Below are 19,125 nucleotides of genomic sequence, written 5' to 3' on the forward strand. Positions count from 1 at the left end.
GTTGTTTTGGCAGTCAGGGTATCAGGTGGCGAGTTAGCGCGGCCGCTAACGGCGCTTCATTTTCATGCTAATGAGGGAATGAAGGCTGGCATATCCTCTTATGCTCTAAAACAGCTGCTGCAGAGACATTTGTTTCAGAGGCATGATCTTTGCCCTCGAAACTACTCGCATATATAGGAAGTTCATTTCATGCTAACGGCTGGTTAGTTATCATGTTAAGTTACTCATGTGCTCTTCTCCAAAGATGAAGCGCTATGCTTGGCTTGCACACAATTCTTTGGGCGAAAAAAGGGCAGTAAATGCAATGACATACAGGCTATACTGTTTAAAAACTGCAACATAAATATGTTGTTATTGCAGCACAAGTGTATTTAAACAGAAATGATAGTAGCAGGAAACAATGTATGACACGTCTAATTGCTTTCATACACAACTAACAACAGATGTGCACTAATAGTCATGGCATTGGCAACGTCTTTGATGGCCGCACCTGCAAGCTTGAGGACTGTTTTGACAACGCCGTCGTGTGAAAGTTAAACTTTTCAAAGACGTGGAGGATTCTTTTTTTATTATTCACCTTGTAAACGGGCCTTAGTCCCCAAACTGAATGTTTTTGAGTAACCTTGTGATAAACTGATGATCAATATAGCGTGCCAAGATCAAACAGCAAGAGAACAAGGGAAGAAACCAGACCAAGAGAAGAATCGAGGCCTTACACGTATTAGATTGAATCCTGGCTCTCCTTTGTGGTGCAGGCTGCTGAGGGCGTTCTGGAGGGTTCTCCACGTGACCGTCTTGCCACTGCCCGTCTTTCCCACTATCATGGTGGAGTGTCTGGAATCTTTGGTCTCGTACAGTTGGATTACTTTGCTCGTTGTGAAGCGGGTCACCTGGAGACCGCTCTGATGAAGTTCTGCTTCTATGGCCTCTCTTAGCTAAAGAAAAAGAGAATGAAAATGTAAATGAAGCATTTAGCACTTGTTTGTTATATCAGGAAGTTTCTAAGCGTTACATAAATTCGAAGATGGAAAAACAGCCCTTTGCTTTAGACAAATCACATCGAGGCACTAAAGACAAATGAACTGGCAAAAGGTGGGCGGCCATCTTCATAAACCCCCGTTCATACTGCACCCCTGAGTAAAGTTGCACCAAACAGAAGTGTTCTGAAGGCACTAAAGCAACTGTGCTAAACTCTCAGGTTAATTTTATCTCCCTGTCTTAGATCTCTCTCCACTCGTTAAACAGATGGAGAGGAGAAATGAAGGAAGCAGTTCTGAAGCGTTTGTGCTGGAGTAAGTTAGAGAGGAAGATCCTCGATGGGTGATATAAAACAGCTATAAAAACACTGTATAATGTGCATGAGCGAAGGCAGGGAAGCAGAAAATATACTCCTTTGTGTAAGTGTGTGCGTGTGTGTGTGTGTGTGTGTGTGTATCTGTGCGTGCTGTGGCTTGATTTTTGCCCTTATTACTCTAGACTGCAGATGGAGCAGGAAGCAGCTGTGTAGATGTTCAGGAAACTGCTTTTTATCTCCATACCATACCATAAACATAACATTTCTTTTTCAGACAGTTTCTCTTAAGTATTCAAGTATTGAGGTGTAAATCATTTCTTTTCAAAACACTTTATGTTAATAATCTTTCACATCAGTCACAATTATAAAATTTGGCTGACGATTTAGTGTATCATGTGTAACATCAATGACTACCAAAGTAGGAAAAACCTAATGTTTGTCAAAGGTGCCCCAGTACAGTTTTTTTCCTACATTCTTCAAAATATCTCATTATGTGTTCCCTTTCTACTATGGTAGTGGATGATGTGCCAGAACTGAAAATTAATAACATTCTTGCAAATATTTTTTGTGTTCAACAGAGCAAAGAAATGTATACAGGTTTGAACCAATCTGGGGGTGAGTAACTGTTGACAGAAATTACTTTTTTGGGTGAACTATCCCTTTAAAGGTAAGGTTCATTCACCAAAGAATGAAGAGAACGAAAGAAAACAATGAAAATCCGCAGGTAAGGTAAGTAAGTAAAGGTAAGTAAAGACATCATAAAATAGTCCATATGACAATATTGGTTCAATGTTAATTTTTATGAAGCGACGAGAATACTTTTTATGCACAAGGAGACTGATACGGAAGAGAGGACATTTTTAAATACAGACGTTATTTATGCTTTTTGAGCACAAAAAGTATTCTCGTTGCTTCATTAAATAAAATGTTGAATCAGTCACAAAGACTTTTTTTACAACGTCTTTACTAACTTTACGTACCTTGAGATTGGTAGTTGCTGTCTTTTGGAACCTAAATCATAATTTGTGCTCTGAAGATGAACAAAGGTCTTACGATTCTGGAACGACATGATGGTGAGTATGTAATGATAGAAGTTTTATTCCTCTGTTAACTATCCCTTTAAAATAGGTTTAGGTTTATACCTCATGTTTTAATGTACACAGATCGTTTGGTGTAAATGTAAACACTGCAGCCCAACATGATAATTTCTGGAACAACAAATGACATGAGCTTTGTTTGGGGATGCTATTGACCAAACACACTTCATCCTAAAGAGCGCAAAGTTACCGCATACAGGGACCTCTGTAACACAGATCAGTTTTTCTTTCCGTTTTTTAAAATAACATTTTAGGGTGCCTGTCCAGATATTTATTATCTATGCGACCACTAGTACCTCTGCATTGGTCTTCATCTGCATTTAAGAACTGGACTGGGTAAACACAAAACTTGTTGTGTACAGACAGGCAGGCAAATAACCGCGGGCTTTAATGGATCTTTTGAAAAGTATTTGAGTGAAAGAAAGCCCGTGAATCCTGTGTGACAGCCGCTCTCTGACAAAATAGGATTGGGGTAAACACCAGAATATGCTTTTAAGAGCTATGAGTCAGAGCATCCACAAATACACACAGATTTAGTCTATTATGAGCCCAGATGCACGCTGGTACATACAGTACTACCTTTCCATAGTCAATAGTAGGCGACTCCACAGCAGGGAAAAGATCCTGGACGATCCCATTAAACAGTGGCAGATCGATAGAGGTCAGCTTGGCAATGTTCATGTCTTTCATAGACATCAGCAGAATCTGTGGTCAAAGGGGAAGAGAGTAAAAAAACATTGTTAAATTAGCTCAGTACGGGAGTAGATCTTTAAAGCTAATATAGAGCAGTTTCGTTGACCAAATGTCAACCTTAATTGACAGAAACCACAAAAGCGGTTGAAGACACATAAGAAAACAGCCCCTCCAGCTCTTCTGTCATCAAAAGCAGTAGCCTTCCCATTTCCGAATGACATTTACTTCAACACGCATACCCTTAACAGACCTTTAAATAAACATGGCGCACCTTTTGCATATTCAGATAAGAGGGATGGGGGCGACAAGCACTCATGTGGGGTTTATGAGTCCTTTTCAACTTCCCTTTTAAGGTTTTGTCCCCTTTGATCAATTTTTAATTAAAGTCAGAGAGAAGCATGCCTAAGTGACCCATCTCAGTCAGAATTACTGCTGTTTTCATCACTGTCTCCACACGTGCACACAGACATTGAAATACACACAAACCAAACATACACTGATATGTATATATAATGTGCATGTGAGTGGAATATTTTTGAGCTGTGTTTACCGGATGCTACAGGTCACACCTGTATAGAAAATCTGTGTGTGTGTGCATGTGTGTAAGACCTCTTCATCGGCGATGTCTGGACAAACTCTGCGCTTCTTTCCAGCATAGCGTAGCAGAGAGGTGAGAGCTCGCAGACCGAAGTCATAGTGGTCCTGTTTAGACAACTGCTGCACCGCCAGAGAATACAGAGTGAAGACCTTCTTAGCCAACACCTGAAAGAGAGGTAACTTTAATATCTTAAACACGTATATGCTAAACATCATTTCCGTAACATATTTCCAAGTGAAATCATCCTTTAGTGAGAAATATGTAGAGTGAGACATGTTTTACAGCTTATCAATTATGTTTTTGGAGCGCAGAGCAAGTTTGAGTGTTTTTTCATTGGCCGGCACATTAAACTTTTGTATAATAGATACGGGTTTTGCCAACTGGTTAACATTAACATACCATATCATAGGGTATAAAAGGTAAAGTCAAAGGCTTTCCTAGGTGATGAAAGTTATTATATTTTGAACATTTTCTTTGGAATAGTGGGCGCAACCAAACCATGTATATTGAGAATGTAAAGAGTGTCTGAACGGTTTTCAGTTCACGTCGCTAGAATCTATTGGAAATACGAAATGTGACCTAGAAACCATGAGAGGAGATATAACAGTCATTTTTTCTGTCAGGCAGACAGGTAGAGAAACATTCAAGAGGAGGGGTGAGGGGGAGGGAATGTACAAATTAAATAATGCTTATTGCATTATTTTTTCCTCTGCGAACAGAAGTCGAGAAATCAAAAGAGTTTCTACCTCGAGGAAAACAAAACAGAGAAAAAAAGACAGAAGACAGGCAATGGCAGGTGAGAGGTATCTGTGTGACAGCTGATGATCATTGATAAAAGATTACGGCAGTGTTTCAAAACCTTGTGAGCTGCATAACAGTAACCATCAGTATTCAGAATAGTATTTAGAATAGTATTTGCTAGTTGCACAAGATGGCGCCGGTGAGCTTTTGGGACGCCAGAGTCGGCGTTCCCACTTTACAATCTTTAGTTAGTGTGTAACGTTACTGTTAGACCATAAACAATCCCTGCAAAATGATAAAGCTCAAAGTTCAGTGCCAAGAGAGATATTGTCTTTAACAGAATTCGCTTTTCAAGGACTACAGAGAACGGATGGAATCGGACTACAGCCCTCTACTTCCCATACTTCCCGGGTATATGATGTCACTATTCCAATCCTTTTTATAACCTCCAACCAAGGGAATACGCCAAAAAAGGGGTGAGGCCTTCCTTAGAGAAGAGGAAGAGCCGCTGGAGTAGTGTTTGGTTATCAGAGATTGTAAACATTTGATCACAACAGCCTGAGAAGCGGAAGCTCGCTGATGTAGTATGGATGTGACTTCTTCACACACACACACTCTTAACGGGGAACCAATCACGACAGACCTGGTCTGCTTTACCAATCAGAGTGTTTCGGAAGGAGGGACGTTTCTATAGACCTGAAGAAATCCAGTCGTTTTGTTAGAAGAGGGACAGCGGTGAACAATACAATTGAAATACGTGAAACATAAAGCGTTTTTTTTAATTAAAACATGAACATCCGTTGTTAAACACGCAAAAAACATAATCAAACCCTCAAAAACAGCAAAAGAATGGCTCCTTTAACACTGGGTAAAGAAGGATTTCTGGCCGGCAAATGGTGTGTTTTTTAAATAAAAAAGTAATATATAATCGATATAACAGATCCTATTTACAGTGCTGAGCACTTCCTTGAGCCAAAACAACTCCATATACGACTGGAAATTAGTCTGCGGACTCTGGTATTGCAAAAGCTCACTGGTACATTTCCGTAGCTCGTGACGCTTTCCCACATAGAAGTCCATTATAAGGAAACAGCTTAACGTGGCTCAGAGCAGCGTTAAACTGAGAACACAGAATTTTCTTTTATTATGTTGATGCTTGATATCAGTGGTAAAGAAATGTATTTAATAATTTTAATCTAATGGCAGTTCAGTATGGCAATTAAGAGCCATAAAAGCATTAATATATCACACTGACCCTTGAAATAATTTATGATTTAGCCTTCTTATGGTTATAACTACAAAAGTAACTCCATGAAAGATAATAATAACATAATAATCAGTCACAAGAACGATCCCAAACTTGAGGTACAATTGACCAAATCACAGAATGAATTAGAAATTTCCTTGGGTTGCGATGCAGGAGGACGGGACTAGACTGGTCAGGTTTCTCCAAAGTATATAAAACTATATATACTACATAATACTTATTAGAGATTCAGAATACCACATAGCAACTTTTTCGACACTGCACCGAGTAAAAATCTGTCTAAATCATTATAAAGAGCTAAGTTTACGTGCCCAACGAGGTCTCCACCCTTTGATTGTAATGGATTGCTTTCCCCCAGGGCACAAACGGATATGATGTTTTTGTGGGCGTTTCCAGCTATGCCGACGAAGTCTATTAGTCAAAACGGGATTGTAAAAACAACATTTCAACTGCAATATTGGAATGAGTTTATAAGTGGTGCGGTCGTAGTAAAGCTACAAACTTCTTATATCACCCTGATTACAAAATGGTCAAAGTGTGTGAGTCAGGGCAACCATGTCCGCTCCCTCTCCACCATAAAAGTCTAACATAGACACCAGCACTTCTGGAAACCCACAAGCAGAAACACGCGCCAACGTCACGCTAGGCTGAGCAGACTATGGGCTCACAGGGGCCGGCCATCTCGCTGTCAGTTATGGCTCATAACTCCAAGACCTGCACACTCCAATGCGTCAGAGCAGCACTCTCTCCCTCTCTCTGACATGGCCCAGCATTGATATGTCCATTTCCTTTCATTTGTGAAGGTAATAGTTCTCTCTCGGCAGCACACGATGATTCTGCTGTATCGACTGTGCAGAGTGGTGTTTGGAAGAGGGCCGACTATGCGGGGACAATCAAATCTGCCATTGACATTCTGTGCTTGGCTGGGGCTGGTCCTGGTTCGCTTCCCAGCTCTCTTAATCTCAAGTCCATTATTTGTAATTCTGAGTCCAATTCCCCGTGCCTGTACGTTTGCCAGCCCACCAGGCCTCTGTACAGCATCAACAAATGAGGCTTCCCGTTTGGAGCGTGCTCGCAGGGAGAAGACGGTGGAGGCAGCCAGTGGAAACTTGAGGGATTTGGTAAACCGCAGGGGTGTGTGTTTGAGGAGTTTGTGTTTGAAGGGGTTGGCGTTACGTGTTGTGCCATTGAGCTGGTCGGGTGCCTCGCACGCACACTCATGCATAAGCACACAATCGACACGCCTGCTACACGTTGGAGGAAATCCGATGGCAGGATCAGCCCCCTGGAGTGTCTTAGTGTGTGTGTGTGTGTGTGTGTGTGTAGGAGCTGGTTCATCATGCGTTTGCCCAACTGAGATGAAAGTCTCCAATAGAATCAAATATCCCGTAATAACCTGCTCTCCCACCATTTTTCACATTAGTTCTTCATAATGCAGCTGCATACACTGAACTTCCCGTCTCGAAGGTTCTTTGCCGATTCCGCTCCCCTTCCTCCCCTATATTTTCTGTATTTACACCCATTCAGGGCGCCGATCTCTGTTTCTGCTGGTGGGTGCTCTTCAGCCCAACAGCACCGAACACCCCATGACACCCCACCACTCGTGCACTTCTTGTTTTACATATGAGCAGATATTTTCAGTCTTATTATATACATATTATCATACACTTGATTTATCATTGTTCTTTTTCGTATTGAAACGGAATCTGAATTAAATGTTTTGTGTATATTACAACGTTTGTATTTACCAGAGACACGCAATGAAAATTAGCGCTGAAAAGGTGTGGACACAGCTGTTTTTGCGACTGACCTTATTGCATATACATTTGTAGGAGTTTTCTCTTCAGATGCAAACTTCATGGAGAGTATGTAAAGGAATCGGGCACTACGATTTACTAAGGTTTGCACTCGTCCTGTATATGCTGCATTAACTGACACCTTAAAAAAGCATGTCTTAAACCCTGCGCTCATTTGTCTTGCTCTTGGTAGATAGTAAAACACCCAGAGAAATATCCCCTCCCATCGGCGAATGAAATTGCGGTATTTTGCCGTTTTAAGTAAATTGTGCCCTCTAACAATTGTACAAACATAACAATATTGTAGCTACTGTACAATCAATCCCAACAGATCATTAACAGATCATTATGCACATCTACTCAACCAAACCAATCCAAAACACAGACTGGAAACAACTGCGTAACATATGACAGCATTTAACCTGTCCATCATTAACATACACAATAACTCAAGAAACATCTGATGTGCCAGCGATCTGACCTGCTGTTGGGCTATTACCTGTGGACTGAGGAGGACTTCTCAGTCATGTCAATGTGAGGGAGTGTGTTATAAACCTTGACCTTGAACGCTTGAAGCAAGTTTATCACACATGGAAACATCATTAGCCTCACAATGCTATAAGGAAATCTTTAAATTGTCACAAAAAGGAGTACTCACACTCTTCTTTTCTGTTTGAAATTATTGAACTGGCATTAATCGCTCTGTGTCAAGTCTTGTGCTGAATAAAACCTTTTCACACTAAATATAAAGAGTTAGAAAGGAGGCTGAGGAAAGTGTGTGTGTTTACCTTGCAGTTACTGAAACCCTCTGCAAAGAGAGTTATCTCGGCGATGAGGGTGGAATCTGGCACCACCATAGAGATCGGCCGAAACATAGACTTCAGATTATCAGGCAACTCAGTGCGGCCAGCGTAGCCTACGAAACAAGTGCACAGAAAACAAATGAGGATCACAAACACAGAGAAAAACAACAAGATATGCAACAGTTTTGCGAGAAACACAACAAGAACACATCCCATTCCAGTACCTGGGTTCATGGTGATGAAGATTCCACAAGACCATACTAAGTTGATCTGCTTTCCTTCAAAGATGAATTTGTTGACCCCAGCAGAAAGAGCAGACAGGATGGACAGAATCTGCTGAGCCACCACGGACAGCACCTCAATGTTTATACGATTAAACTCATCAAAACAACCCCATGCGCCCGTCTAGAAAATGAAAAAAGTGCACATTCAAACCAATTGGATTGTAGGTATATGGACATTATCACGTGCACTGATCCATACCTGAGCAAGACCGGAGTACATGCGACCCATGGATTTGAAGTCCAGGCCTTCTGAGCAATTGACCACTATCACATACATGCCCAGAGCCTTGCCCAGATCTTTCACCGTTTCTGTTTTTCCAGTGCCAGCGGGACCTTTAGGAGAACCACCCCGATGTAGATGCAGAGCTGTGGTTAGAGTCATATAGCACCTGCACACAATACCAAAACCTTTACACACATTGCAATGCGCAATGTACACATATAGGAACTTTAATAAAACGTCTTTCTTTTTGTGTTGTTTTTGTGTAAAGTATATAACATACTGTATGTATGGTTTGTTGTGTCTGCTGGGAATTTATAAAGCAAAGCTTCTGCCCTTGTAGTGTAATGGCATCGGATACATGCTGTAAATTGTTATTTCATTGCCCAATAACTTTAGTCTACTAATAAATACTTTAAACTAAGTTTAGTCCATTTTGCAACATACATCTAATATTTTGATGGTTTAATCAAACCTGAGGGGCATTCAATGCAAATATTGGATAAACATGCCCGCTCCTGACATCATTTGTGGTCACTAATGTACCATACACTGTACGTTTTGTGAAATTAACCATTTGATAACAAATGGCCTTGTGTCAAACTCAGATACACACAAGCACACCCACGCGGCAGTCAGATCCTTCCACAGCGCACACGTCCATTAAAGAATGCTCACAGACAGGCTTAAGCATGTTGCCCATGTCCTTGAGTGGGTTTAGTATGTCACCCTCTCATCATAATAAACCCGGATTAGTTACTTCCTTTCATTTCACTGGAGGCACGTTCTGCGCTCATTTTCTCTTGCCTTTAAAAGCACACAGCAGAGAATCTCCCATTGACTCCTGACTCCACTTTCCAGCTGGATTTCATAGAAGAAGATTTTTGTTATATTATCACATAGAGCCATCTGGAGTGGAATCCGCGTCTGCCTCGTAATGCGTCTCTGTTCACCTCGCGGCAGGTTCTGCTCTGCTGATGAGGGCGGCGAGATGCTGAACGATACGCTTAATGACACGATCTGTCTCTTTGGGTAACGGCTGAAGTCAGATAACAGCATCAGCACTTGTTAATGATCATTAGGACCCGCTGATCACATCAGTCAAACCCAGGAGTTGACAGGCACACGGGACAGGATATTGATATGTCTAATAATCTGTGAGTCACATAATAATATGAGCATGTCTGTGATTATATCTCTGCTGGGCTATACTTGTAGCTGCTACAGCGGGAGTGAGTGGTGCACAATTACACCAGAGTTATATTAACCTCTGTAAGGGTTTGCGAATGCAGATGTGTTGAAATCGTGTTGATATGTCACCTGTCCGTGAGGGGGGTGATGACCAGGCGACCTGAGTTGCCCAGATACTCGTAGCCGTAGCGGAAGTGCGTGTTGGTCTGTTTGATGATGCAATCATCCACATCCTACATACAGAGAAGAGACACATACAGAGCAGTGATGGTAAACATGTAGCTTTCTGGGCAATTCAATGGAAATATCAAAATAGAAAATTCGACTTTGTACCACAGGTTTTCACCAAACAGGTCAGATGTCAATATTTGGCGGTTTAAAAACCCTGTTAAAGGATTTTTTGTGTTTAAAGCTTAGTTTTCCATTGCCAGGTTAGTTGTCACAACCATAACGGAATTGTCACATCCATAACAGTCCATATTTCTCATAAATGTGCGCGCATAGAAATAAATAAAATCACTATGTGGTCCATGAAAAGCGTTTCCATTTGTTGGGTATTTTTTCAGAGAAAATCCTACAATGCTGTCTCTCAAAAACCTGCATTTTTTTTGTAACATTAATGTCTTTTGTCAGATACCTGTCTATTCATGATGAACTGTACTTGCATTTCTTTTGGTTACTGTTTGGCTTCTGTTACCAAACTTTAAACGTCTCTAGCACCAGTGCCACGTGCAAAAAAGTTTACATTTTTAGTTTGCATAGACTGAGGTTTTTCTGATGTTTGGACTCTGTCATTAAGCATTCAGTCAAATATAAACAGATGATATATATTGGTAATTAAGAATTTGTATTTAAAATTTTGACTTAAAATATCACATCAACAATATTGAAATTGCCGTTCTACAGATTGTAGTTCAAAACTTATACACTGTATACTAACAGATCTGTATTTCAATCCAGTTCTCTCTAACCTTGTCCCAGTATAGGCGGAGTTGGCAGAGCCAATCGAAGGCGTTGACGTCACAGCATCCAGACTTGGCCAGTTTGCTGATGACATCACGAGCGTGGACCTCCACGGTGACCAAGGCGACTATCTTCAACCGCAGGATCTTGGATAAATTCCCTCGAATGGCTTCAGAGAGCTGATTGAGCATGGACACCTGGGTAACACACCACACACACAATCATTAATAAAAAGCAAACAACACGCCAAAACACAATGTTACACAACAGCAAACAATTGTCAAGGAGCCATTTTACGGTCAAAACATTCGAAACCAACCGTAATCACAACCCAGTTTAAGCACAAAGACATGAGCTGTGAATGCATATGTAAGGAAAGTGATCATTTACCATCTTTTCATTTAACACTTGTATGACTTTATTACTTCTGCAGAACACAAAAGAAGATTTTTTGAAGAATGTTGTTAACTGGCCTCCATTCACTTGCATTGGTTTTGTGTCAATACAATAGAAGTGAATGAGAGCCACTGCTGTTCGGATTCCTACTTTCTTCAAAATATGTTCTTTTGTGTTCAAAGAAAATCATAAAGGCATGACATGAGGGTGAGTAAATAACAGAATTTTCTTTTTTGGGTGAACTCCTTTTCATTCCAGAAAGCACGGTGAGGCCTGAAGTGGTCTGGATTCATGGGCGCACAATTGGCGGCAGAATTTTTCTGGTCTTTGAACGAGCAACCTTGAATGAATACTCTTGAACTGTTTGCTTCCTCTCACCTGCTTCTTTTTGAGTGATTTGAGAGCAGATTTATCCGTTGTCTCTTTGTTGGTCACGAGAGCTCTGGTGACATCTGTAGTCCACTGGATTTGACTAGTAGTGATCAACATCTTTAAAACGGAGAGATGTTGCTGAGGGTTTGCTGGAAGCACATACAGGCATGGACACATTCATAATCACACACACTTACCTGTCCTGGCCAGTCTCGCACCCACTTGCCCCTTTTCCCTGCCATCTTCTTAAGAGCCGTGCAACAGTTCTTCAGACAGTCCTTTAGAGTCCAGCGCATGGTCCGCTCAACATCACACAACCACGCCTGCACACACATAAAATGCTCGATTGAGAGTGTACTTGAAATAAGAATTTCTTTTCTTTTAAAGAAAAAAAAGAGACAACGGATGAATCAATGGATAAATCTTTTAAAGAAAACAAACCCCACTAACTCTTTCTCTCGACAGGTAGTGGTCTGGCTTTTGTTGAAACTAGTAACTTTGTATTAACACCTATTGTATTATTGCTCCTGTATGACATACCTCATATTGCTCCCTGAACTCTCAGTAAGTCGCTTTGAATAAAAGCGTCTGCTAAATGACTAAATGTAAACATGTACATATCAGTGTTGCTTGAGACGGCAAAGGTTGGGTTTTAAAAGAGGCTCAAGTTTTCCGAGTGGTTGTTAGATGGTTGTCAGGTTGTTACAGGCGAATGCTAACTGGCTCAAGAAAGCCTCTCCTTCATTGTAAGTCTACTGTATCTGAAAAAGTTCCACGTTAAAGTTTAATATGCAGGCTCAGGGGTTTGTTACAACCGACACGATTTCTACAGTAGATATTCATGTCAACGTACCGTTAACAACACTATATTGGAAGCACTTCACAGTTTTTAATTTCACATATTTCACACATATTTTCATTTCGATTCAGTGTAAATGTTCTGTTGATTGTATTTTTTTATGGACTGTATGTTGGAAGCACACCTCTACCGGCCCCTCTAGAAGAACAGGATGAGTGAAGTCCACCAACTCTCCATCGGCTGAGAGCATTCCACCGGCTTCCCACTTATTACTGTTGATCCCAGTCTACACACATTACAATGCATTAAAACTGATGGCATCTATTTGATCACATACTGCACATTTTTGTATTTGTGAGTTTGTGTGAACGTGTACGTGTGTGCACCTTGTTGATGCGGAGACTCTTGATGTTGTCAAAGCACTTCTTGAGGTGCGGCTGCACGGCTTCAGGATTGCGTGACTGGCCCAGGATCTCCAGCAGGTCATCGTTAGACAAGAAGTAGAAACGGGGAAAGATCTGCCTTTTGGTCTCGAGGTACATGTCCAGGGACTTCTGAATCTCCTCTAACTTACTGTTCATGTCTGAGAGCTTTTCTAAAAGACCTGAGGAAAGAGTAATAAAGAGAGAGAGAGCATGAGAGACGTGTAATTGACTCTACTTTAAAGAAGTCATTGTTTTAATCAAATAAATCAGTATAAGGAGGAAGAGACAGACCACATGTAGAAAAATCAATGCGAAAAATCGTAACACTGAATGCGGTAGCTGTTGAAGAGAAAATTCCACCTTTCAATTAAAAGAGACGGTTGTGTTATTGGTAAAGGCATCGCCTGGTGGGCTCAATGTTCAATGCTCTACAATGTGCATGATCATTAGCTGAAACTTGAGCATAATTTCTGGTTGTACTTTCCCTGGGCTCAGTGGTTAGAGCATGGTGCTAGCAACGGCAAGGTCATGCGTTCTATCCCAGGGAATTGCAAATAATCATAAAGAAATGCATAGTGCAATGCAATGTAAGTCGCTTTGGATAATAGCGTCTGCCAAATGCATAAATGTAAATGTACTTGCATGACTAGAAAAGAACTGGATGAATCTCATAACACTCATCAAGGACATGTCAGGGTCATAAAACTATACATTTAAAAATCTAAAAGAATAAATATTGGACAAAGAAATGTGTCATTTTGTTTTGTAAACAAGGCATAGTTTGACTTTAGATTTGCAGATTCTTTGTCACTAAAAGGTGGAGCGGTCCCAGCAATAAAGGTGAGTGAATAAAGCCATGATGATGTATTGTGTGCTCATGCTTTAGCTCCTCCCACTTCACGCCTCCAGGAGCTTACAGTAGCATCTGTCTTTTATAAATCTTAATAAACTCTTCGTAGATAGGAAGGATGCACTACTACTCTACAGTAGGAGTTCTCACAGTGGGGGGGGCATGTTGCGTGGCCCACAAGGTGACCCTAGCTGACTTCCAGGGGGGCCTCAGAATAATTTAAAACTATGAGCACAAAATAAGCATGCAAATACCTTTAAAAAACTTATTATTTCTTATTATTTGGTCATTTTGATGATGACTCAATAGTTTTCAAGTGAATGTTAAGGTCTAAAATACTTCATTGTGTAGAGAAGGCCAACATAACTAGTCTAAAGGATTTTAAATCATCAGAAAACTGAATAAATAAGCTTTACAATGATGTATGGTTTGTTAGGATAAGACGATATTTGGCCTAGATACAAATATGGATTCTGAGGGTGCAAAAAATCAAAATATTGAGAAAAGCCCCTTTAAATTTGTCCAAATGAAGGCCTTACCATAGCATATTACTTACAAATACAACGTTTTATATATTTAGAGTCACAATTATGAGTTTTTGTAAGCAGGAGGGGGCTCTTTCAATATTGTTGAATACAATGGAGGACCTTGGGTTCAAAAAGGTTGACAACCCCTGCTTTATGGGTACTCAAGATTAACATGAGATTGTTAGAAACTGGGTGTCTTATGTCCACTTTAAAGGAAAAGATTTCATGTCTTCGATATATGGCTACTGAGTGAGACCCGACCAGCTTCAATGAAGACTCTGTCGCAACCCTTGAAGGTGCTCTTCATTACCTGGGCGGTGTGTTCCATTCAAAGCGTTTCTGTCCTTTTTGAGGTGCTCCATGATCTTCATCCAACTGGAGTTGACGTCATCAAATTCGGCGGTCTCACGAGGCAACTGCTTACGAATGTCCTCTGCCTGAAATATGTTCTGAAGGAAAGAAAGACATAAAAAACAGAAGGAAAGATAAAACCGTTTGGTGCTTTGTTTGGAGCCATCACAGGTGTGTTTACAAACACTTGTACACACAGGAAATACAGTCTGACAGCCACTGTTTACTCTCCTCATCAGCGACAAGAAAACAGATGTGTGACTCCGATCTCAGCAGTGCAAATGTGTGAAATGCTAAGCTCTCACGGTGTGTTTGAACATCGCATAGTGGCATACAGCACATAGTTGCTAAACCTCTGACCTCTCTGATCAGATGTGTGGTATTGCGTTTATTAAAGGAAATCTCCGGCCGGTTAGAAGTGTTTAGAGAGTTTTTGAGGATGTGTGTGTGTGGATATTTGCCTGGATAATGTAACCAAGACCTTTCAAAGAATATTCGAGCGTGAATAATGTACTGTGTAAAACTGTAGGAAGTGTGAGTTCGTTTACAGACCACGTAAATGATGTGTGTGTGTGTGTGTGTGTGTGTGTGTGTGTGTGTGTGTATGTGTTTACCTCCAGATACATCCACTGTCTTTGTACAGTGAGGATCATTTCAATGACTTCCAGCACAAGAGACAGACAGCGTTCCCAGTGGTCAACTTCCTTTTCAAATGCTTTGACAAAACGGGACGCTTTCATTACAGATAGGGTCACCTGGTTATCCTCCAGAGCCTGGAACACTTCCTCTGTTCCGCTGTGTACACACAAGCAACACATTTATAAAAGAAGTAATAAATGAGGGTCATTTGAATAGCTCAAACGTTATAATGAATTTGCCTCACACATACACAGCCATATTAACAAGGATGAGGATATGGTAACATTATTTACCAGACCCTCCTCCTGAACCTACAGTAACAGTTACAGAACCTGTTGACATTTTTTTAAACAAAACTCAATTTATGAGTCTTTAACATACAGAAAAAGTTCATTTTAGACTATATTTTTAAGGACATTTAAAAAAATTTGACCCTTATATCCAAACCTAAACACACACACACACACACACAGCTGGAAGAATGAAGCAAACAAAAGAGAGGACAAAGTGAACAGCAGAGGCTCTCCACCCCCTCCTCCTTGGCATACTGTGTTACCATGGCAGCAGCCTCACGCGCTGCCGCAGCCGTCTCCATGCCAACGGTGGAGCCATAGCCTCACTGCGGGAACGAACGGTGGCTGCCGGCACCTGACGTACGCATGCACACACACTCAAATATAGTAACGCGAACACACCATCAAGCGAAAAGGCACACACACTCGCATCTCTTTTGATTTTTCAGATTGAAGCCGCAGGTGTGTGTCATTTATCTCTGTTTGTCTCTGCCTCTCCATCTCCCCAAGCTCTAACCGATGCTCCTGCATGCAGAGTGTGTGCATTTGTACCATGGAGTATCATTGCCCGCACGCACACACTCATAACGACACAAACATGCCCCACAATGTGCACCTCCAGGACAGCAATGTCAATTTGGTTTGTGAAGGACATGAGTGCTACTGAGAGAGAGAAAGAGAGAGAGAGTTAAAACCGCATCTTCATCCTCTGGGCAGAGGAGAAGGGGGTTTATGGGAAGGAACAAGTATTCGTTTTAGTGCATCAGTGAAAAAAAAGGTGAAAAATGAGGAACAGAGGCTTTGAAATGAGGAATGGGGGAAAGGGGAATTACAGAGGGAACGAGAGAGGGTGAGTGACAGTCGCGGGCCACCTGACCTCCAGAGCGACAGCATGAAAAAGGCACAATCTCTCGCCTGCGGCATCTACCGCCAAACACTGTCTGTTTTTGAGTTTAGGCAACATGACGAACACATACAGCATTCTACACACATCACTGAACTACAGCCCGAGGAGTGAAGGACTTTTACACAAACAGCCGTAATGAGGAACGTCTGAGAGCGCTTATGGGGGAAGTGTGCGTCTCCGCTTGTGTAACTAAAATCATAATTCCTTATCATGAGTATTTTCCAGAACAAGATCCTCTCAATAAGCACACGCATGTCCGTTTTTCTATCACGATGGGGACTTTGTATTAGCTTCACAACATTCTTGACCATGCTCACGTGGCAGGTCATACTCTTTCGCAACACACACATGAACGCACCTATGAAATCTCAAGTCGTTCTACAACAGATGTTGTAGCCATTTCCTGTGGATAAATAAGAATTACTGATAAAAATAATACACAACTAACCGCTATAAGAATGAACCATGCTTATTTTAATGCTAAAAAATTTTTATCGAGTTATACATGCTTAGAGTATTTATTTACAGAATTTGTTTCGCTATGTTTGAGTGTTTGAGAATGTGTTTTTCTGCTTTGTGGTAAATAGTATTTTTTATTTCCTTTTATGGGTTTTTATCTGGTTTTTATCAAGTCAACCTCGATCTGTGTTTGGTTATAATACAGTATAACAATCTATTTTATATTCAATTTACATTCATTTTAATTTAAATTTATATTTATAATGTATTGTATATTAATTTTATTAAATTAAAACTACTCAACAGTTACTGATTCTTTGCAGAAGTCTACCAGATAAGTTTGGCCAACATAACGTTTGTTTATGTTGTTGCCACTGAAACCGTCTATAGAGAATTCTTAAAATTAGAATGACGTTGTATAATATTTTATCATGTCAATGTTTGACTTAACTACTTTGATACAGACTATTAGAATTGAAACCAGAGCTATAATAAACTTTTTTGTTAATCTACCAAATTTACGAAGAAATTGTAAAAATAAAAATACACTAGAGAATGAATAAACTATGTTAAATAGATCAGAATTTCCTTTTTTTGGCAGAGCACAGTGTTATATTTATCAGATTTAATAGCCCATGAGAAGAGAAAAAGAGCAATGGCTTTGGGTTCTAGTGCCAAGATCATCTCCTGAGAAAGTTTTAAACCACGATCATCAAAGAAAGCTTAAAAAACATAAGCAAACCAACAGAAAAGCCAACAGATTGGCTGCCATCTCTCTCTCTCACACACATGGACACCCGCACACACACGTGCGCGCGCACACATGCACACACACACACACACACACACACAGAATGGCTGGAAATGATCACCTCTGCTATAAGTGAGCACATATTCCACGCAGACTGTATGCTCAAATCTCCTGTGCTCTCTCATTTTCTTATTCTGAATTCACACATGCACATTTGCAGTTGGCAAGGCGCAGGATGGAGTGGTAGCATATTTTCTTCCTCTCGTTTTTTTCTTTTTCTCTGATTCATACACTACTGGAGCTCATGATCTGTCATATTCATCACTCTCATCACATCATCTAACCGCAGTATGTGTGCGTGTGTGTCTGTGTGTGCGTGTGCACGTGTTCACTGCAGGCTCTGATCTCAGAGGAGTAGCAGGTGAGAGCAAGGAATGAAACTGCGACAGGATAACATGGGTGTGTCTCTACACAGGACGAGACGTACAGTAATGACTACTGACCGATATATTGGCCAGGCTGTCATTCGATTGTGTCACCGTTCAAAATCTTGCCAATTCAGAAATGACTATTTTCAGTTTTTCTAGGTTTGAATGAATAAAATGAGTTTGATAGTAATTTAATCTTGGTGCATGTTTCATTTATCATTATTAAATTAACAAGTTCTCAAACTTAAAGTCGAGATTTTGTATAGTCTTTTCCCAAGAATCTTTAAGTTGTACAGCTACAGGTTCTGTATATTACATAGTATTACATAGGGTCCAATTCTCGCTTGTAACTATTAACTACGACTTTGCCTCAATAATCTCCTAATTTGGTTCTTATTAATAGTTAGTATGATAGTTGTTAGATTATGGTATTGGGGATGTAAAATATGGTCGAATATGTGCTTTAAAAGTACTAATAAACATCCAATATTGTAATAATATGCATACTAATAATCAACTTGTGAACAGTGAGAATTGGCCCCTATACTAAAGTGTTACCCTTTTTAGATTATGTCACATATGATGTTAAAATGTGGGCTAAAATAACCATTTTACATCACCATTTATTGTCTAAATGAGGAGCCTGAGTGTGGTAAGTTGAGGACCAGACCCTTGCATTTGGTTAAAAGCATAGTTACCCAAATCTAGCTCTAACATGAGCTGGATGCAAAAGTGAATATGCAGGAATGTCTCCAAGTGTACTTTAACTGGCATTTCGTCTTTTGCAAGCGTGCAGTTTTGTTTCCGGTGCTCTTGTTTTAATCAAGACCTAAAAACATTCCAGGCTTGACATGAGGAAGAATGCTCACTTTAACCTCATAAATCTACACAGCACACAAGTCAAGCCCTCTCATTAAACAGGAGAACAAACAATGAGGGCAAAGCTGGGGTGCCTGATGATTTGTTTTGACCAAATTTGGT

General features: G+C 40.5%; 1 protein-coding gene across 1 annotated transcript in view; it reads right to left on the minus strand.

Annotated features, from left to right (window-relative positions):
- Positions 1 to 19,125, minus strand: part of dnah2 (dynein, axonemal, heavy chain 2) — a gene marked incomplete at its 3' end in the record, with an annotated part of 134,062 nt that overhangs the window by 46,301 nt on the left and 68,636 nt on the right. Inside the window, exons 26-39 of the mRNA XM_079449974.1 lie at positions 15,282 to 15,462; positions 14,627 to 14,765; positions 12,901 to 13,118; positions 12,699 to 12,800; positions 11,913 to 12,038; positions 11,722 to 11,832; positions 10,956 to 11,144; positions 10,114 to 10,217; positions 8,773 to 8,962; positions 8,514 to 8,694; positions 8,275 to 8,402; positions 3,694 to 3,846; positions 2,971 to 3,096; positions 717 to 935 (exon numbers count right to left, since the gene is read on the minus strand). Coding sequence (XP_079306100.1) covers positions 717 to 935; positions 2,971 to 3,096; positions 3,694 to 3,846; positions 8,275 to 8,402; positions 8,514 to 8,694; positions 8,773 to 8,962; positions 10,114 to 10,217; positions 10,956 to 11,144; positions 11,722 to 11,832; positions 11,913 to 12,038; positions 12,699 to 12,800; positions 12,901 to 13,118; positions 14,627 to 14,765; positions 15,282 to 15,462 — 2,167 coding nt within the window. The remainder of the gene's footprint in view (positions 1 to 716; positions 936 to 2,970; positions 3,097 to 3,693; positions 3,847 to 8,274; positions 8,403 to 8,513; positions 8,695 to 8,772; positions 8,963 to 10,113; positions 10,218 to 10,955; positions 11,145 to 11,721; positions 11,833 to 11,912; positions 12,039 to 12,698; positions 12,801 to 12,900; positions 13,119 to 14,626; positions 14,766 to 15,281; positions 15,463 to 19,125) is intronic.

The sequence above is a fragment of the Barbatula barbatula genome (assembly GCF_947034865.1).
Source record: "Barbatula barbatula genome assembly, chromosome: 1".
NCBI lineage: Eukaryota > Metazoa > Chordata > Actinopteri > Cypriniformes > Nemacheilidae > Barbatula > Barbatula barbatula.